The 22,730-nt window shown below is 41.5% G+C and overlaps 1 protein-coding gene across 4 annotated transcripts in view; it reads right to left on the bottom strand.

Moving 5' to 3' along the window:
* LOC311239195 (solute carrier family 12 member 7-like) overlaps positions 1-22,730 on the bottom strand; it is a 114,142-nt gene that overhangs the window by 62,623 nt on the left and 28,789 nt on the right. For all 4 annotated transcript variants that reach the window (XM_084327477.1, XM_084327478.1, XM_084327479.1 and 1 more), the window contains exons 2-3: positions 1,386-1,477; positions 405-536 (exon numbers count right to left, since the gene is read on the bottom strand). In XM_084327477.1, the coding sequence (XP_084183603.1) occupies positions 405-536; positions 1,386-1,477 (224 nt within the window). The remainder of the gene's footprint in view (positions 1-404; positions 537-1,385; positions 1,478-22,730) is intronic.

Raw genomic sequence — 22,730 nt, 5'->3', positions numbered from 1 at the left:
AAAAATATCGAAAAAAAGGAATAACAACCCAGAAACTACTTTTCTCATTTTTGGCACTGAACGACTTAGGCCCAGAAACTACTTTTCTCGTCTTTGGCACCCAAAGTGTTAAGCTACTACTCAAAGCACCTTAATGACTGAATTATATTTTGTTCAGTATGAGTGGCCCCACTGGGACTCGGACCCCTAACACCCTCAATACATCAGAACTCCTCCTACTGGCTTAAACAATAAACTGTCATCGTAACCATAACCCACATCGTATTCGTAACCACAAATAACAAAATCCCTGTCGGCTCAATCAACCACGGCCTACATTGGCAATCCTAGCACCCCTGTTGTAGCTCTCACTGTAAAACCCTCACTACAAATCAATATCACTGTCTCAAAGACGAGTTGCGTACCGTGACGGTGACCCTGCGGATGCCATCCTCGTACTCAGCCTCCTCGTGCTCTCTGACTCCCTGGGACAGGTTGGTGTAGTTGGCCAGTTTGTTGAGCAGGGAGGACACCATGGGGTTACTGTCCATCTCCTCCTACAGATAGAGAGATAAAGGGAAAGAGAGAGAGAGAGATAGAGAGAGAGACAGATAGAGAGAGAGAGAGAGAGAGAGAGAGAGAGAGAGAGAGAGAGAGAGAGAGAGAGAGAGAGAGAGAGAGAGAGAGAGAGAGAGAGAGAGAGAGAGAGAGAGAGAGAGAGGATTTGTGTTGTTACTACTTCTAACAAATTAAATGCTGTTCTCATTAAAAAATACATTTACTAGAACTAGAACTTTTTCATGGAAATAACTTGTTTCCCATGACATGTCATGATGTTACACACAGTGGTATCATAATGTACAGCATCCAGCCCTTCTGTTTAAAATTAAGTTAATAATAAATTACTACATAAAGGTTAAGCCAAATCCATGATCCAAATGTAATGGGTATAGCCCGAACAAAATTAATAAATAGGAATGGAGATGTGTTTTAATTTAGCTATGACTGGATGTGACTGGCTATGACTCATATCATTGTATTGTGCTGAATTTTGTGGCTGTATAGAGTTTGTTTATATTGGTAATAATTGTAGTAAACACAACTATATTCTGCTTTACAATGGGTTTAGAAAGTTCCAAAAGACTTGCCCAAGAATGTATGTGAAAATACCCCACATTTATATGGTCAACAAGGACACAAAGACTTTAGTGCATTCAGCAAAGTGTCATGCATGTGAGCGGACACTAGGTGAAGAGTGGCTCACCGTGAGTCAATGCATTATTGTCTATGAGGTGTTTCACATAAAGGTATTCAGGATTGTGGCTTTAATACATTTAAACCTAGGTATGTGTAAATAAGAAATAAAATAAATACAAATTAAATCAATATTTTTTTTAATTTCTTACCTCAAACAGGGCCATGTTCTTGCCATCATAGTAGTTCCCTCTGTCATTGTCTGAGTTGATGAAAGGACTGGACTCTCTCCTCAACTCATCGCCTAAAAGCACAGAGACAGACAGAAGTTGGGTTGGACATTAGTTCACATCCGTGGACTGGTGAGGACGTTTTTGGAAATGGGAACGCCATCTAATTCAAATGAAAGGAATCTGTCTGTCTGTCTGTCCTTCGATTCTCTCGAGAACTGTTCATCCAATTGACTTTACACTTGGTGGGTGTATTTGCTGGGGACCCAATAAAGTGCAGTGTTGAGTGTTGAGTGTGAAGTTTGTTAAAGTTAGAGGTTCTATGTAGGATTACACTGACTGTACATAACTGTTTCCACGAGAGGGCGCTATAGGCGGAGCCGCTAATGCTACCGCCAGGTGGAGAGTATTTAAGGAGATGTCTCCTCCCCCTCTACCACTTTCCCACCTGCCTCTCACGGAGAGGAGAACTCATGTACTACTGCTTTACCATGCAAATAATAAACCACGCTGATTAATGGCTGAAGGTAGAAACCATGCCTCTTGACCACATTATTGTCGCCCCATAGCCAGACTCTGTCAACAAAGTTGATCCTTTGAGCGGTTCTCAAGAACACTGCAAACAGACATACTGGGGGCCAAGCAATCTGCCTGTTGCGAGCAGGCACTGCACTATTGTATAGAAAATAGAGTTGCTAATGTTACTCTCCCCATATAAATAATGCTGAGGTGCCCTTGAGCATGGCATTTCATTCCCAACTGCTCTATTGTATCGTCTCTTTATGTTATATTTTTCTCAATTTCTTATAAAACCATTGAACATGTACGGCTTATGTCAGCTGACACTGAGCAAACACAGTGGAGACCTGGGACTTATCCTTCAGGACTGATGCACACGCACACGCACATGCATGGCAGGCACGCACGAAAAATGTGTGTGTGTGTGTGTGTGTGTGTGTGTGTGTGTGTGTGTGTGTGTGTGTGTGTGTGTGTGTGTGTGTGTGTGTGTGTGTGTGTGTGTGTGTGTGTGTGTGTGTGTGTGTGTGCGTGCCAATTGGCTAAATGGGGGCGTGGTAATGGGAGTGGCCTATTGCAAAAGGTTGCAGCTATTGATAATAATAATAATAATAATAATAATAATAATAATAATAATAATAATAATAATAATAATAATAATAATAATAATAATAATAATGCATTTTATTTATAAGGCGCCTTTCAAGGCACTCAAGGTCGCCGTACAACAATTTAAAAACAGTTCATTTACAATCACAATCCATTAAAAAATAAAATCAGACAAAAAATAAAATCAGACATACGCCTGCCTAAACAGGTGGGTTTTGAGGTGGGTTTTAAATGGGATGATGGAGTCAATGTTCCTGATGTCGGGGGGGAGGGAGTTCCAGAGGCGGGGGGCAGAGCTGCAGCTGAAGGCTCTTGACCCCATGGACAGTAGGACGGGGGTGATGTGACTGATGACAGGGGTTCTGGTTATTATACGGGCAGCAGCATTCTGGACCAGTTGGAGCTTATGGAGGAGTTTGTGGGGGAGACCAAAGAGAAGGGAGTTGCAATAATCCAAGCGGGAAGTGACGAGGGAGTGGACCAGGATTGCGGCGCTGTTGGGAGTGAGTGAAGGGCGGAGGTTGATGTTGCGAAGGTGGAAGTAGGCGGACCGGATGGTGTTATTGATGTGGGAATGGAATGATAGGGTGCTGTCGAGGACGACACCCAGACTCTTGACCTGGGGGGAAGCACTTATCAAGCAGCTTTTTTTTATCAAGCAGGTTTAGTTTTGGTGAGTGTATTATAAACTTTTATATTATAAACTATTATAAAAAGAAACTGAATACATTTTAATGATCACGGTTTAAATGTACCTTTTCCACAGTTATATTTACTGTACATCTGAAATCCCTGATTTTGGATAGATCAACCCCGTGGTTTACATCCAAATTGTCATCTTTATTTAGAGAAAGGAACAGAGCCTGGTCACTTGCCAGACACTCTGGGGATCCGTCCAATTGGTCCTCATTTAGACAAATTAGAAACAAATGCACATCATCTGTGAGAAATGCTAAATCAAACTGTTATTTGGACTTAATCACTAGCTCTCATTCAGATCCCACAAAATTCTGGAGGGCAGTGAATTCGAGCAGAAACAGGGCCACTGTCTCCTTGCCCACACATGTCAGATTTGATGAGTGCTTAATATCTGAACAAAAGGAGATCTGTTCAGCCTTTAACAAACATTTAGCTGATGCTGGTCACTTGTTTGTTCTTCAGGCTTGTTAGTCTGAATCATTTAACCCCTGTGTTGTGTTCGAAAGCTGTTTTTGTTCATGGTGTTCGTGGGTACATTTTTACTCAGTCCAAAAAACTAAAAATAAATGTCTATCATCCAATATTATTTTTATTACATCATAACTAACTTATTATGCCTTTATAACCATACAATCCTATTTAAATTTTATTTTATGGGCACAACACACATTACACTACATATCTTTAAATAAAAAAGTGTATTAAATTCACTCATTATATTCCCTAGAGTGAAGATAGTGGATAATTATGTTATAATTATGTTATCTGACTAAAATAAACCAATATTAGAATAGTATTAAAAAAAATAAGGTTTTTACAGGTCAAAATGTACCCATATAGATTTATGCTAGAAAAAGCTGAAAAATAAAGCCTTTTTATCATAAAACACAACTTTATTTTTAACAGATACCTCATACCACCCAGTACCCTCCCAGATCCCCTCATACCACCCAGTATCCTCCCAGATCCCCTCATACCACCCAGTATCCTCCCAGATCCCCTCATACCACCCAGTATCCTCCCAGATCCCCTCATACCACCCAGTATCCTCACAGATCCCCTCATACCCTCCCAGATCCCCTCATACCACCCAGTACCCTCCCAGATCCCCTCATACCACCCAGTACCCTCCCAGATCCCTTCATACCACCCAGTACTGAAATGAACCTGACAGAGATATTTATAGACGTTCATGCAAGACAATCTGTGCAATGTTGCTCATGACACGCCCCCCACAAGATTATCAAAGCCTACACTGTAGTGCGAGTGTGTGTGTGTGTGCGTGTGTGTGTGTGTGTGTGTGTGTGTGTGTGTGTGTGTGTGTGTGTGTGCGTGCGTGTGTGTGTGGGTGTGTGTGTGTGTGTGTGTGTGTGTGTGTGTGCGTGCGTGCGTGTGTGGCTGTGTGCATGCGTGCATGTGCGTGTGCATGCATGTGTGTGTTTACGGTAAATTGAATATCAGTGTCCATATTCTGTGAGAAGGGGTGAGTTCCCGTGGGGGGAGGGGTGCCAGAGGGATTGGGAGAACAGGTGCACGTTGCAAAAAGTAATTGTTCCCGTGAAGGAGAGGTGGGGGTGGGGTGTCTAAAGATCAAAGATGAATCTTCTTGACTGACCCAAATTTTACCCAGAGTTACCCACAACATTTAAATGTACTGCTGGGTCTTCCCAGACACACCAAATTATACACCTTTTTTTTAACAGACCTTCAGAATTTGCAAAAATGGTCAAAATCAGTTGTGTAGTGTTTATATAGCTATCGTGAAGGATATCATGAAGCCTCGTTCCAATGAAAAAAACTAGAGGGTAGTTATTATATAATTGAAACTTGAAATGGGTCACAGGAGAGTAGACCCGAACACAACATAAATGGCCAAATGACAAGGAGCACATGTGTCATTTTCTCCAGCGCCTACATATAACATTTCAGACTGCCAGATCCATACCAAGAGTATGACAAACCCATTCTTCATAATGTGTGACCTTTAAATCAACTAACTGATTAGTCAACTATGAATGTCTTTAGTTGAGAACAACCCTAACAACCCCACACAAACATGGTACACACACACACGCACACACACACACACACACACACACACACACACACACACACACACACACTGACAACAGACTGGGGGACATGCACTTAATTGACACATATGCCCATAAACACACTTGTCTTATATACACACACACACACACACACACACACACACACACACACACACACACACACACACACACACACACACACACACACACACACACACACACACACAGTTGCATAATGATGGTAACAGACTAAAAACACAGGCATGCACACACATACACATTAATCTACAGATGGATACATGCACATGCATACACAATAACAATAAGAGATGGATGAACGTATTTCTGGAATGCAAAGCATGCACCAAACATGCAAATATTATTGTAAGAGGGGGGCTCACACATAGACACAAGTCTTTATCTCTGTCTCACACACACACACACACACACACACACACACACACACACACACACACACACACACACACACACACACACACACACACACACACACACACACACACACACACACACACACACACACACACACACACACACACACACACACACACACACAGAAGAAGTCAAACTCACCGGAGTGCCGTCGGGACCCCTCCATGGCCATTAGGGGAGGAGGACCCCTCGGTCAATTTGAAATCGATTGAGACAGTCAGTGACGCACACAGAGACAGACACACAGACACACAGCTTAACTCGGTACAGTACGTACAGCTAACCAAAGGATGGTCTGTAACACACACACACACACACACACAAAGACTCAAGAGCTTACACACCTTAACCTGCCCTCACTGACACCACAGACTTGTGATACACGAGCTACAATATCAGTCTCTCTGTGGTCCTCTGTCTGTCTCTCTTGCCTCTCTTGCCTCTCTCTCTCTCTCTCTCTCTCTCTCTCTCTCTCTCTCTCTCTCTCTCTCTCTCTCTCTCTCTCTCTCTCTCTCTCTCTCTCTCTGTTACGCCCCAGCAGAATGCAATGTTGCATATCAACAGTATCAATCAGTAGGACCACTCAAAATGACTTAATGTGCTTTGAAGTGACTTATCTTCTCTTCAAGATCTTATCTTGTTTTATTCTATTCTATCTAGCCACTTTGTTTCCTATTTACAGGGCCATGGCTGGGTACAAACACAGGATTCTTTTTCAGCGCTCACACAGAGATATTAGTTGAATTTGACAAAAAAGTATATTGGATTAGAATCGCTGACTGCAGCTTTAATTCAAATATACTATTGTGCAGTATGTTCCATTCTATTCTATTACATGTTAGCTTCTATACTAGGGAACAGTTTGGACCCAAGTGAATTTCCTGTCAGCCATTGCATTAGCTAACATTGCAAGTGGAAATAAACTAGGGTAAAATAAGATAAGATAAGATGATCCTTTATTAATCCCCTTGGGGAAATTCGGGTGTCAAAGCAGCATGGGGGGGGGGGGGTACAGGGTGGGGGATACATAGCTTCACAGTCCTATACAGTCCAGTATCTATATACACTATAGATACACTATAAAATATAACTAGACAATTCCACACGGGGAAATTGTGAAAGTGTGGGTGATGCCTGTGCACCGCCGGCCAACGGGAGAGGGTCTGTATTGTCTCTATTGTCTCTTTCCACAGCAAAACGGTCGGCAAGGCACCTTGGTTGAGAAATGCAGGCTTCAATCTATGTTGTTTAGTCTATCTGTTCAGTACTGTTTCAAGATGCACAATGAGATCTTCTGAGATAATTGTTGAATAGATACACAAATGTTCTAGAATGTTTGATTATGACATCATACTGTGACATCACAAATGTTCTAGAATGCTTGATTATGACATCATACTGTGACATCACAAATGTTCTAGAATGTTCTATTATGACATATTGTGACATCACAAATATTCTAGAATGTTTGATTATGTCATCATACTGTGACATCACAAATGTTCTAGAATGGTCTATTATGACATCATACTGTGACATCACAAATGTTCTAGAATGTTCTATTATGACATCATACTGTGACATCACAACGGAACATGATTGTTTGAGTACCATTTGAATAATATAAATAATATGTTTGGTAAGGCTGTCCCCGAAGCCTGTTTTTGGAATTCAAACTTCGTCAGGGTTCTTCGAACGGACGTTGGAACCTTTGTTTTTATTCGAATTATTCTCATTTATTTTTTTTTATATTTTTTTTTATCCTCAAACTAAATCCTCAATTTGAATAAAGTGATTAATCTGATTAAATTAGTATTTTTTCTTTTATTAAATCAACTTTCCAGCCCCCTGTCAACTGTCAATGTCAACTGTCAACCTGAATTAACATTCAGTATTCAATATTGTCTGATTCAATATTAACATTCAGTATTCAAGTAGAACAGCTAGCTAGCCGTTGTGGACACTCACCTTTCCACAGCAAAACGGTAGGCAAGGCACCTTGGTCTAGAAATGCAGGCTTCAATCTATGTTTAGTGTTTCTCAACTGGTGGGTCGCGACCCAAAAGTGGGTCGCAGGGCCGTTTTGAGTGGTTCGCATGTGTATGGGAAAAAAAAGTAAACTATTCTTATTTATTTTTATTTTTTATTTTTTTGCACTACCTATCTTTGTGAAAGTGGCTTCTCAGCTCTGGTCCAGCTGAAGACAAAGCAGAGGAACAGATTGGACATTGAGCATGACCTCAGAGTTGCTTTGTCTACCATCACCCCAGACTTTGAGACTCTTGTCAGGAGCAAACAACATCCCCAGTTATCCCATTAGTTCCCTGGGATGTTAAGCTAAGAAGTCTGCTAAGAAGGATATATTATTTATTATTATTATTATTATTATTATTATTATTATTATTATTATTATTATTATTATTTTATTTCATTGTGTTTTTAGCCCTAGTTGCACTTTTGTTGCAACCCAAGTTATCCCATTAGTTCCCCCAAACTTACTGTAGGTCTGTTATGTTAAGCTATAAGAAGTCTGCTAAGAAGCATGATTATTTATTATTATTATTATTTTATTTCATTGGGTTTTTAGCCCTAGTTGCACTTTTGTTGCAACCCCAGTTATCCCATTAGTTCCCCCAAACTTAGGTCTGTTATGTTAAGCTAAGAAATCTGCTAAGAAGCATATTATTTATTATAATTTTATTTCATTGGGTTTTTAGCCCTAGTTGCACTTTTGTTGCACTTTTTTGTGTTTATTTCATGTTTTTAACAGTGCATGAAAGTGTATTACTGCAAAAAAAATGAAATAAATCAGTGGTTACAAAATTTGGGTCGCGACTTAATGACTAAGGAAAATGTTGGGTCCCGGGGCTAAACCAGTTGAGAACCATTTTCTGTTCAGTACTGTTCAGTACTGTTCCAAGATGCACAATGAGATATTCTTCTTCTTCTTCTTCTTCTTCTTCTTCTTCTTCTTCTTCTTCTTCTTCTTCTTCTTCTTCTTCTTCTTCTTCTTCTTCTTCTTCTTCTTCTTCTTCTTCTTCTTCTTCTTCTTCTTCTTCTTCTTCTTCTTCTTCTTCTTCTTTATATTTTCCGGCAGTGTAAATGCAACATGGCGTAGTACTGCCCTCCTCAGTTCTATACTACGCCCACAATTGAGAAAACTTAAATATGCATAGGCCTACAAAAAAATATATATAATTATAATAATAATAATAAATAAAATAACATTATATCCTCTGATACAACTCTGACTCGTGCAGAAATGTCAGCACTGCCTCTGTGATCAGCTGGTGGATCTCATTATTCAGGCCAAAGAAAGATTTTAGAGAGAAAGAAGAAACTCCCAATTCTGATAACCTTTTATAAAAGATTTCCCTTTCTTTCCTATACCACATTCACATTCTAGGAAAACATGCTTGACAGTTTCAGGATCTCCACATTCACACCGCCCATCTGGATGTTTTCCCACAAATAAGGTACTGTTCAACCCACAATGTCCCAGCCTCAATCTACACATCTTGACCCTATCGCTCCTAGACCCATATCCAGCCACGTTGATTTTGACCCGAGGCTGCAGAGAAATAGTGCCTCCCCTTGGTCCCCTTTTCCCACTCAGCCTGCCACTCAGTTCAACTCTTCCCATTGAAATGCTTATCTCTTCTTCCCTTCCCAGGCTCTGTTTGGCAAGGGAATCAGCTGTCTCATTTCCCTCAATCCCAGCATGCCCCGGACCCCAGCAAAACTCCACTGAACAGCCTGCCTTCTCAATCCTATATAAAACTAATATTATTTCCTGAGTGAGATCATGGCGAGCTTTAGACCCACCTGCACTCACATCCATCAGTGCAGCAGCCGAGTCGGGACACACAATTCTTCTTCTTCTTCTTCTTATTTGAATTTCCGGCAGAGTAGACGCATCGTGGCGTATTACTGCCCTCCGCAATTCTTTTTATGGGCTCTTCTTCTTCTCCTTCTTCTCCTTCTTCACCTTCTTTTTCTTCTTCTACTGGACCCCGTCATCAACTACATTGACCATTGGAGTGCAGCTACTGCTGCTACTTCCTGTCTGAGCCCCCCTCCGCGGGACCCACCTTGCCCCCTGCTATCTTATCCTGGGCTGCTTTGTCCCTCGCAGCCTTGTCCCTCGCAGCCCCCTCAGCCAATTCCCTAACCACCTGCTCCCAGTTCAGACCTTCCAATCCCAGATGTTGAACCGCTATCCTAACAATCATCTTCACCATCTCTGTTTTACCCTTAGCCTCTGCCATACCAGTAACTACCCCTGCCACGAAGGCCACAATACCTAATTTCTCCTCCCTTCCCCTCTCTCTTTCCACCTGCTCTACCCTCACTGCCAAATGCCCTCCTTCAACCCCCTGCACCCTTTCTTGGCTACCCTGTCCTGCCCTGCTAACCGCCCCAGCATACGTCAACTTACCCTCCCTTCTCTCTCTCCGATCCGCGACCTCCTTCATCATCACCTCGCACCCCCTAAACGCTACACTATGCTCCCCACCACAACTACAGCACTTCGGCTTCACTCCCTCTCCACACTCCCCATATTCATGTTCCCCGCCACACCTAGCGCACCTCAGCCCCTTCCTACACGTGGTAGCTATATGGCCAAACTCCTGGCACCTATAGCACCTAAGAGGATTATGAACAAATTCCCTAACCCTATACATCCTATGCCCCACAAACACCTCCCTAGGAACAACCCCACCCTCAAACGTAATCACTACCGTCCCCGTCACTGCCCTCTCCGCTCCCCTCTTCATCCTTTCTGCTCTCTTAACTATGCCATTACGCCCGTCCTCCATTAGCTCTTCCACCAGCTGCTCTACTGTAACCTCGACCGGTACCCCAGCTATCACCCCCTTACATCCCCCCCCCTCTTCTCCCCTACTCTCGCCACCTTACTTATACCCACCCCCCCAATGCCCCGCATCGTCCTAGCCACCTCCACCTGCCCCTCACTACCACACCCTACGGCCAGATTCCCATCCCCCAAAACGTTCACGTACTTTACCTCTCCTAGTCGCGCGGCAATGAGTTTGGGCCACTCGAGCCTACCTACTTTCCCCTCACCCTTCTCCCCCTCAAGCCTGACCACTATATGGATCACTTCCTCTTTTGCCACATCTTTTCCAGCACCCTCGTCTCCCGGCCCACTTGAGCTATCGTCCCCCACTTTCTTCCTCTTCCCCCCTTCTCCCCCCCTCTCCTCCCCCCTACTCTCACCCTTGCCCTGGCTATCCCCATCGCTGTCGTTCCTCTCCGTCCGCTTCTTCCTCTTCTTCCCCACCGTTTCCCACCCCTCCTCCTCCCTCTCTTCTTTCTCCCTCTCCTCCTCACTGTACTCCGACCCCTTGCCCTTCCACTGATCGCGTATATCGGTCGTTCTGGAAATTCGTAGCTCCATTTGCCGTTCTTCCTCTTCCTTCTTCTTCTTCTTTACACCATCCGACTCCTTCCCTTTGCCACAGCAAGACGGTGGACAAGACTTGGCCACCGTTCCACAGAAAACGTACTCTCCCAGGGGAGACCTCGTCCTCTCCCTAGGCCTATACTCTCCCTCCATCCTTTCGGAACACACAATTCTTCTTCTTCTTCTTATTTGAATTTCCGGCAGTGTAGACGCATCGTGGCGTATTACTGCCCTCCACAATTCTTGCTTCGCCCAAACTTGAGAAAGTTTACACTCCTCTTCTTCTTCTTCTCATCTTCAAAACCTGTTCTTCTTCTTCTTCTTCTTATTTGAATTTCCGGCAGTGTAGACGCATCGTGGCGTATTACTGCCCTCCACAATTCTTGCTTCGCCCACACTTGAGAAAGTTTACACTCTTCTTCTTCTTCTTCTTCTCATCTTCAAAACACATTTCTATCGTCTCTGTCTCCTTCTTCTCTGCTCCTCTTGTGAATTGTTGAATATATATATATTATACACAAATGTTCTAGAATGTTCTATTATGTTATCATACTGTGCCATCACAAATGTTCTAGAATGTACTATTATGACATCATACTGTGACATCACAACGGAACATGTTTGAGTCCCATTTGAATAATATTTATATATCAATAATAATTATGTTTGGTAAGGCTGTCCCCGAAGCCTGTTTTTGGGATTCAAACTTCGTCAGGGTTCTTCGAACGGACGTTCGAACCTTCGTTTCTAATTAAAAAATTTAAATAAAAAATTAAAATAATTATAATAATTTTTGTATCCTCAAACTAAATCCTCAATTTGAATAAAGTGATTAATCTGATTAAATTACTCTTTTTTCTTTTATTATTTTGTTAGTGATGTAATAAAAAATAACACTATAATAAAAAAGGATAATATACGATTGGTAAACACTCTGATTAACCAAAACACTTAAAAGAAAACTGGATGAATTATTATAAATTGTATTATTGTATTATAATATAATATATTGTAGATAACTGTGGTAATTCTAGAGTTAATACATGTAAACAAATGTATTCATTGATAACCCAAAAAAAACATTATCTACTTGAGGAGAGAATGTGTATATCTGTGTTTTAACTTTGTGTACACACTTACTGCCCATAATGGGAGTAGGTATATGTTACTCATAAATTGTTTCTGCTTGGGGAGAAGTCTTGGTTTTGGGGAGAGTAATACTTAGGGTTTCCAACCTGCTCTATACTTCTAGAAACAAAACAGTGAACAAAATGTGTATTTTAGCAGCTTTTGATAAGAATCTATTATTTGGGAAACAGAAAATACTCTGTTACACTATAACCACTTATAGGGCTGGGCGATATGGGCAAAAATGATATCGCGATAACGATATCGATAACAATATCATATCACGCGATATCGATAATTAGCGATATTGTTATAAGTATTAATTTAAACAACAGATGTATGTTTATTTTGCAGCAATTCTTTGTCGTTACCGCCATCTTTAGTGTTACATCCCCTCACACACTCCAGTTCTCAGGCTGCAGCTGGTTTGAAAGCTAAAGTAAACCGGCTTCTCTGCTGGCTGTGGCTCAGGGGAGTTGAACAGTTCTGGCTCTGCTAGTTTCTTTTCTATCTTTTGGCGCTTTTTTGGTGGACAAACCACCGCACATGTGCACCGTGACTCGTGACTGGCGACTAGCTCTGCTAGCACACATAGCCTACTGTGTACAGACGGTTTCAAACTGTATTTTACATTAGAAAGCAAACAAAATAAATGGACAAGAGAAAAATAAATCTCAATTTGGTCAGTAATGTCATTTGGACAAGCAAAGCCATTACTTTAAGTTGCAGGCAAGAAAGACAAGTCTGTCCACTGTCTCTGGGTTTACAAAAAAAAATAAAATTATATCGATTATTAAAATATATCGCGATAATTATCGTTATCGTTATATCGCCCAGCCCTAACCACTTGAATGTGTAAACACCATGCCTCATGCCTCACCATAGTGTGAACAATATGTATATATACCATCTTATATATCTTTACATATTGTTTTCAAAGGCATTTTTTTTTTGGTCTCATGAGTGTTTTACAAAGGTGTGAGAGAGAGAGAGAGAGAGAGAGAGAGAGAGAGAGAGAGAGAGAGAGAGAGAGAGAGAGAGAGAGAGAGAGAGAGAGGCAAGAGAGATATAGGGAGACAGACAGACAGAGGACCACAGAGAGACTGATATTGTAGCTCTTGTATCACAAGTCTGTGGTGTCAAATAGACATGATATAGACAGACAAATGATCAACCATATATCCTTTGCTATTTTAAGCTTGTTCTGGAAGAAAATACTGAGTGTCAACCTTTAGTAAAATCCTGTCTTTAGTTATCCTAAATAAATCTTATACAATTGATATCTTAATTATAACTTATTAACCTTAGTTGTATAGTGCATAATGAAACATTTGTCAATCTGTATTGTTCTAGAGAAAGAATGGGCATTCATTCAAGTCAAAGTTAATTTATCATGATGATTCTAAAATGTATATATTTCAGTTGTATATTGGTATAACGAATTTAGATGTTGAATCAACTAAACATATTAACCCAATTACATTATGTATCGTTGTCAATAAGCAAGTTATAGTGCTGTTATCGTTATTTATCGCGAAACCGGACGTGAGATCAAACTACAATTCAAAATGGTCGCTCCTCGTGGCGTCACTACGCCGCGTTATTTTTTTCCGTAGCCGCATTTTGCGGAGACTCTCTCTGATTGGCCACTGATGTTTCTGGTGCGCCCAATCGTGTAATTTATCCTCCTCTCTCCTGTATACGCGCTCTCCTGTATCTCTCCCTAAACAACACAACCAAAATGTCTCGCCGTTTCCCTGCTCGCCTATCTGTTATGACAATAGTTAACTTAACCTAAGATCGCTTTCAGGAAGGAAGGGGAAAATAATAACCACCACAACGTCTTTTATGGCCAAACTTGGAGCTTTTGAATAATACAACAATATTTGGATGAATTACCTCAATCCCCTGTTGTCAGTCGCACATCCTACTAGGGCTGACCTTTGATAATTTTTTTGGAATTCGAAGCTTCGGGGCTGAGATTTAATTCGAAGCTTCGAAATAAAAAAAATAAAAAATAAAAAAAAATTGTGGGACTTGTACAGCACTTTGTTCAACTTTGTCAGTGCTGTACAGTTTAAACCTTTTTAAATCTTAGACAAACAAAACACTTTGCTTTCATGAAATATTGTAAGCCGTCATTTGAGGCTTTATAAAAGCAGCACAATGAACACAAATCTGTCAGTGCCGAGTCCAACCTCATCTTAAATAACAAACAGCATTGCTTGTTGTAATTAACAAAGAGAGGCAGAGTTGATTTAGCAAAAAATAAATATATATATATATATCATATATATATTTTTTTAATAATCGAATTTTATTTTCATATTCGAATCCCATGCCCATCGAACGAAGCTTCGAAGCTTCGAAGTATTTAAGACAGCCCTACATCCTACCCATTACAGAGACAGAGAACAATCAAATCCAAATATTGTCTCCAAGAATTACACCGTATAGCGTTAGCTATGCGTACAAACACACGTACGCTCGGTCGAGTCGTACACACACAACAGATATTGTACCTATTTTTTAGTCGGCAACACCCAAACTGGGATTAGTACACCACAACCCAGCAAATCCCCCAGTAACACTGTAGAGGACCGGGATACGCGCGTTCTCCCGTAATAATTCACAATACAGACATGGGCGGCTACGTGGCGTAGTGGGCGAGGCGCTCGCCACGAAATGCTGGAGACGCTGGGCTCGTCAGTTCGAGCCCAGCGCTCCACATTTGCTTTCAGTTTAGCTGGTCGTCCGTACTAATACACATTGGCCGTATTAGGGGGTGGGAAACTGATGGGTGCGGATCGGGCGTTGTGGACAGCGACTCCTACAGGTCGGTTGGTGCGCCTGCGCAGTAGAATCAGGAAGTGTCGGGGGCAGCGTGAGCCTCCCACGCGTTACTCCTCGCCACTGAGAGATCGAGCTGCGCAGGTGAAAAGATGCGACTGCTGTTACCTCAAGTACCGGAGGGGACTTGTGCTATGTATGACTTAGTCCACATTGCAGCCGGCTTGTGGGAGGCAAGAAACAGCGTCCGTGACAGGGGAGGGTTGAATTGGATGATACGAAATTGGGATGGGAGAAAAATATAGAAAATGGGAGAAAAAGTGGATCAAAAAACAATTCACAATACAGACCAAATATTCAATGCACGTCACTTTACTACTCAGCCATAATCTCAATATTAATATACACCGTAGATGCTCAAGCGTGCGCAGAGAAAGAGGGGGAATGCACCAATGCATTCCAATAAAACCGGCTAACTACTCCCTTTTTTTCAATGCATGAGAGCGAAACACAGTTGCACAAGCACGAAAGTTCGCGTCACCAAATTGTAGGATATATCAATAGTAGGAAATTAGTCAAATGACTTAATAACAAGGTTTATTAGCCAGATAGATCAAATATATACAAGGTAGTTAGAGAAAATGGCTGAGGCTTCCGCCGAGATAATCAGCTGAAATTTCCCAGGTAGAGAAGACCGATTGTTGTCGGGAGGAGCCCTATATAGTGAAATGGGGGGGGGGGGAGAACACTCACATGATAGGTCAAACGAGTGGGGGGGGGGGGGGGGACAACAAAGGAGAAGGGAGGGGGATATCCCTACTGAGTACAAGTCTCTACGACAAACGGTTAAAAATATACAAAAAGGGGGCGCGGCCTAATGATTGGGGGAGTGGTCAACATAGACCAATGAAAGAGGATATCCCTACTGAGTACAATGGCACAACCCGCAAGTCTCTACAACAAACGGTTAAAAAGATACAACAAGGGGGTGTGGCCTAAGGATCGGGTGAGTGGTCAACATAGACCAATGAAAGAGGACATCCCTACTGAGTACAATGGCACAACCCGCAAGTCTCTATGACAAACGGTTCAAAAGATACAAAAAGGGGGTGTGGCCTAAGGATCGGGGGAGTGGTCAACATAGACCAATGAAAGAGGATATCCCTACTGAGTACAATGGCACAACCCGCAAGTCTCTACGACAAACGGTTAAAAAGATACAAAAAGGGGGCATCAAGGGTTAACTCCCTGAGAGGTCATTGCTAGGTCAGCAGTACTGAGTTGATTGACAGCTCCCTCTGAGTCATGCCACCTGCTACCCCTAATTGATTCGAATCCTAACTGACGCAATGACTATGCATATGGCCCCAATGTATTTGAATGAGGGCTGAGGCGTCCTTCACTCTCACGATTATTAAAGCAAAACGATAAGAGATTAAGCGTAGTCGTCTTAATATGAGCACTTGAATGGTTATGTGAAGGGTTATGTGCGATGTTGTGTAATTCCGTCGACAATTGTGGCCTGGGTGCGTGTACCACTTCCGCAACGGATTTGATTTCCGGGGTTGCCCTGATTGGCCGCAACGGCCACGTGACACGCCGCGGCCCCGCCCCGGGCAGCCGCAGAGGCGGCAACGCCAGGCTGCTGTGTTTCACTGCCACGTGTCACGTGGCCGTCGCGGCCAATCAGGGCAACCCCGGAAATCAAATCCGTTGCGGAAGTGGTACACGCGGCCTGGGTGGCGATCGGAAAACAAGGGAAGGAACGGTAAAAAATCAGATTTTAGCTTGAGTGGAGAACCCATTCGTGTCTATGTGGAGCATGATTGTAATATATATATTTTTTTATATCTACATCCAAAATTGAGATCACTGTCACAATTTACAAAAGGTGATGATAAAACAAAAAAATTCTGCTTCTACACTCTAGTTCAGGGGTGGGCAATTATTTTTCCCGGGGGGCTGAATGAGCAACTGAAAATATGTTGGAGGGCCAAAATTCCAAACTCAATTATGCATAATATACATTTTATTTCTATATAAAAAGCAGTAAATGGCATTGTTTTGACCCCTGGTAAGAGTGTATGTTATTATTTGGCAATTAAAAGGTGAGGTTAGCTTTAAAAAATATAATTTATTCAAATAGAATTCATTTCCAAAATGATAAACAAAATGTGAAACATTAATAACAAAGGGCATGTATGAAAAAGTGCTATACAAATAAAGTTATTATTTTCATATACTATTGAAACAAGGATTTTCTTAGCTTTCTAAAGACATCACATCATCTTATAGCCAAAATAAACAAGACATGTCACTGAACTGTGTAAATAAAAGTGTCCCAGTAGCCTTTTTTACTTTACGTGCCTATATTAAACATTTAATGTTTTCAGAACTGTGCAAAAAAAAGAAAAAAAAAAGATCAAGTGTCCCATTTCACTTGTTATATTTCCACATTTTAGTGTTCTTCAGCTCTTTTTTTTTCATTCAGTGTGATAAATCCAGTCTCTGTTGAGCTTTAACAAGTCCATCAAAGTCAGGTTGCATGTCTGAGGTGGAGATGCGAAGCACAGCTGCCAGATGTTCATCAGTGAGAGAGGATCTGTACCTGGACTTGGTAAACGTCATGACTGAGAATGTCTGTTCACATATAGGTGGATCCAAAGAGAACCAACATCTTCTGAGCATGTCTCCTCATGTTTGGAAAGTTATCCTCCTTGAGAGCAGAGTAGAACTCTAGCAGTGATGCTGACTTAAAGTGCTCTTTCAGTAGTGAATCAGACTGCAGGTCAATGAGTTCAAGCTGAACATCAGTGGGTGCACTATCAACACTGCAGGTGAAGGGAGATAAAACCAGCTGCATTTCATCCTCAATCTTTTTGAAATCTTGAAAACGCCTTGAAAATTCATCATGCAGTGCTCCCAACATGGATGAGTACCTGTGCCGGTGATCAGCTGATGGTTTGACTTCTTTCAGGGTTTTCATGTGTTTGAGATAGTTGCTGCCTAGTTGCCTTGAAATTAATTGCAACGTTGTCATGAAGGCTTTCACATGGCTATGCATTTCATGAGCAAAAATGCCCTTGCCCTGCAGTTGTGTGTTCAGTAGGGATGGGTACCGTTCACATTTGAACCGATACGGTACCGGTACCTGTGAATTGATACCGGTACCCAACGGTACCTTTTTCTGTACTTTAGTCTCAAAAAATTTAATCTACCTACCTCAGTTGTGAAAAAAGAAATCCCAACTTCAAATAACCACACTTTCGACCGTTTTCGGCTTGCCCCGACTGCTTTGTTGTTGAATCAAGTCAAATCCTAGGTAAGCGTATATTGTGCGTGTGAACGTTGACATGAAAAGAAAAAAGCAAAAAAGAATTAAATAAAAAATATTAAAAAATATATATATATATATATATTTTTTTATTATCATGTAATCTTTCGCCGTACAATGCCCAGGTCTGCTCTAGTTAATTACATTCCGCCATTCAATGGACTGAAATGTCCTGTTTAAAGTCGATTTGTAGCCAAACGGTGGGGTGAAACTTTCCAAAAAGTAATAGAAACTCGAGTTGGACCAAGCCGGTCATTTTGATACCTTACACGTACGTGTATGTGGTGCGAAAGCTCTGGGAGGAGTTAGCGGACAAAAATCGGCGGAATAAAGAATATAAAATATTCACTAAATATACACTAAATACAAATACAATATAATATAAAAAAGTACAAAATACAAGATAGTCCAGTGATAAGAGTCCAGTGATATGAGTATCTAGTGCAAAATACAAGATAGTCAGTACGGTGATGTGAGTCTCTAGTGAGTCTAAGTCCCAAGTTCTGACAGTGATAGTTCTGGCAGCAGAACCGGCCGCCCGAGCCCTTTATTGTAGAGCCTGATGGTTGCCGGTATAAACGACCAGCCCAGGCGGTTTGTGGTGTGTCGGGGGGGATGAGTCTTTTAGGGTGAACGTGCTCTTCATTCTGGCTAGCTCCTCGTAGAGGGGGTGAGAGGGGTTCTCCAGGATGGCTTCTAGCTTTCTCCTCATCCTCCTCTCAGCCACCACCTCTAGGTTATCCAGCTCACCACCCACTACTGAGCTAGCTAGTACTTTTATAATGTTATCGTTGTCTCTTTGAAAGCGTCTATAGCCCAGTCCATCTGCCTGCCTGGCTCTGGTGTCAGATTAAAACATATAATCACCCACGTGTATGTACACACATTCAAACAAAGATGCATCCACACTTCTACACAGTCTCAAGAAATTAGTGTGCCAGTGAGACAATCAACCACTTTTCCTCAATTCTAAAAAAGTTTACTTTTAGAGTTGGTTTGTGCAAGGTTTGGGCTGCAAATCAAAATGGCTCTTAACTCATTGGTAGCCAATAACGAGTAAACTTGTGTTTCACACCAACGCTTGAGCGCCAATAACGAGTAAACTCGTTTTTTGATCCTTTGATCTTTTTCCTTTGATCGCCGTTCTAGATGGTCATCCGGATCATATACTAGGTCTGATTGTGTAACGAATCGATTCCACGTCGCGCTGTGTGTGAGAGAGAGAAGGAGAGAGAGGGAGAGATCTGCATGTGTTTGGAGACGGAGCGAGTTTTGTTTCTAACTTTTCTATTTATATATTGTGTTTCAAGTTGTGAATTAGACTATACTTTATTTGACTGGTTGCGTGTTGTTGTAGTAACAGCTGAGCGACTCGTTCATAAGAGCCGATTCATTGCCGTGAGCGTGATGTCGAATCGCTCACGTCTTGCCATGAGTCGGTTGCGTGGTACTGTACATGTTTGCAAAATGTTTTGGTATAGCGCCCCTAGTGGAGAGAGAACCAGCAGCCGCTACTGCCTTTGTTACTTCATCAATACCTCAGATGTTCAACATACATGTATGTGTAAGAATGTGTAATAACGACTTCCGGTTTAGCGTAATATGTAGCACACGCATTTGGCAACTGCTCCGCTCCCACCAACGTTAATTTCGTTTAAAAACATTATTTGGACAATATCAAAAGAGATTAGACCACATCGTATGTATTGATAAGACCTTCTACTAGCTATATCAAAAGACAACATGAGTAAGAATAAAGGAAATCAGGGAAAGAAACAAGATACGGTAAAAGATACTCGCTCAAGAAGACACGTTCCAGCCGACGCGGGTAAACTGCCGTTGGCGACAAGCTCCGACGTGGAGAATGAAGAGGAAAATACACCGAGACCATCGACTACGGTCCCCGACAGAGAGTCAATAGATGCCAACATAACAGAAGTGACAGGAACAAGCTCTGTGAAAGATAGAGCAGCCGATCTGGATAAGATGATACTAATAGCAAAAAAATCCACCGTCACCGTCACTGCACCTATATCACCAATTGAAACAAGCAGTACAACCACACCATCCGATTTCAACACACTGTCTATCCTGATGAAAGAACAGATTACAAACATCGAGGCGCTCAAAGCAAACGTCGAAGATAAATTCGATCGCATCGATGCTAAATTGGAGGAAGTCATGAAAGCGGTCGCTGCACAATCCGAGCGAATCACGTCAGTGGAGATTTCGGTGACAGATATTACACTGTCAGTCAAAGTGATCGAAAACAACATCGACAAGGGCTTGACAGAGATGGCAATTGAGATAGAAATTGTGAAAGAAGCATGCTGGAGGGAAATACAAGAGGTTAAAAATGAATCGATGGAGAGGCAACTCGAATCCCAACGCTACCACAGGCGAAATAACATCCGCATTGTAGGGCTTGAAGAAGCAGTAAACTGCGAAGACGCCAACTTTCCAACAGTGCTATCAACGATTTTAGGTATCAACCCTCCAAACAAAGTGCCGAAAGTGGACCAAGTTTACAGAATCGGTCCTCGGGAGCAAAGAAACAAAGGGCCAAGAGTCATCATTGTTACTCTGCGGAAGACATCACTAAGAGATGACATCATCAAAGTTGCTCGCACCCAACGGGGGAATCTGAAATATGGTGATAATTCAATATATATCTACGAAGATCTAAGCAAAGACGCCATCGCTCGACGTCTACCATACAAGGAGGTGATGCAAAAATTGTTCATAGCTGGTCACAAGCCAAGGCTAGCATACCCGGCGCTGTTATCGATCGTGGGCAGTGACGGCCGCAGGTTTGGATTACGCACACCTAAAGAAGCTGAGGATCATTTGAATCGACATGGAGTGGATACCCCAAGGCAGGACGAAAATGCCTGAAAACAGATAAGCCTCTTTCTCAGTGTATATCAGAATTTAGAATGACTTTATTGTGTTCATCAAGGTAACAGACGATATGCAGGCCGTCTATACCAATGCGATCTGTGTACAATACGTTCCGTAATACACTATAATTTCAGACTCTGGTCTCCGGGGAGACAAATATATATCATTGCAAAAAGATCAATCTGGAATATTCTGGGTTTATCGCTCGAATGCCCTGGGTCTCTTAGATCATTCTGGAACATAACAACAGTCTATTGGCACTAGTATATTCCACATCCTTCTAGAATATAATGTACCATGACAACGAAGGCCTGCAACTCTAGCATTAAACATCCGTTGTGTATATACATAGCAGATAATCAATTGAATGAAGTTCAATCAGTCCTTAATAATACTTTAAAAATCAACCACATCTAAACGTATGAGCACTACAAGGTTATTCTAACAATTTAAGTAATCACTCCACTGTTGAAGTGACAGGCTCATTGAAGCTCTAAAAGGCTCTGCTTTTCTATTTTATTTTCTATTTTATCTAAATCAGTTAATTCGGTTCTAGTGGCTTCTCCACGTTGATTATTATTCTATCTCTCATTCCTTATCTATATCTTTTTTTTTTTTTTTTTTTTTTTATCTCATTATTCTATTTTTTATCTTTATCTTTTATCTTACATTGTTCTTTTCCATTGTTCTTCACATTAAGGTGTCAATATTTCTACAATCTTTTCCTTTTTCCTGACTTTCCTACATGTTAGTAGAGGGTTCAAATGAATATGTCGATGAAAGTTTATTCTCTTTTTTTATTTTTTGTCATTTATCACAATATTTCTTTACAGTAAGGGAAGGTGCAAGACCAAAAGCGACATTCTATTGCATTAGAATGAAAATGTTAGATCCTATGGCAATTAGCATAGGAAGATTAGGATTACAATGCTCAGTTTGGGCAATCCGGTGGACTAAGGGGGAGAGTCATTCACAGAGGATGTGTTTTTGGAACACAGGCCTGTACGACTCTCTGGGCGAGGGGAAAATAGGGGATTTTTATTTGTATATATATATGTTTTTAAGCTCGGCTCTCAACGGGACCTCATTAATTGGATGTACATCTATTGTAGCTTCACACTCCAGAAGCATTACCAAAAACTACACAATAACATGCATAGATTATGGCTAGTTTGAATATAATGGTATGGAACACCGGTGGGATAAACAAACAACACAAACGCAAAAGCGTGCTCACACTGATGAAAAAAGAACATGTGGACGTGGCTCTTTTAAGCGAAACGCACATTTTAGAGGCAGACATAAATACGTTAGCGGATAACATATACCATAATATTAGTCACTCTTCTTTTGGTACGAGAACTAGAGGTGTAGCCATAGTCGTCAGACGTAAATTAAATATCGAATTGAAAGGG

The sequence above is a fragment of the Notolepis coatsorum genome, assembly GCF_963971535.1.
Source record: "Notolepis coatsorum genome assembly, chromosome: 13".
NCBI classification, from domain to species: Eukaryota; Metazoa; Chordata; class Actinopteri; order Aulopiformes; family Paralepididae; genus Notolepis; species Notolepis coatsorum.
The sequence above is the reverse complement of the archived record's forward strand: the minus strand, read 5'-3'. Positions and strand labels throughout refer to the sequence as shown.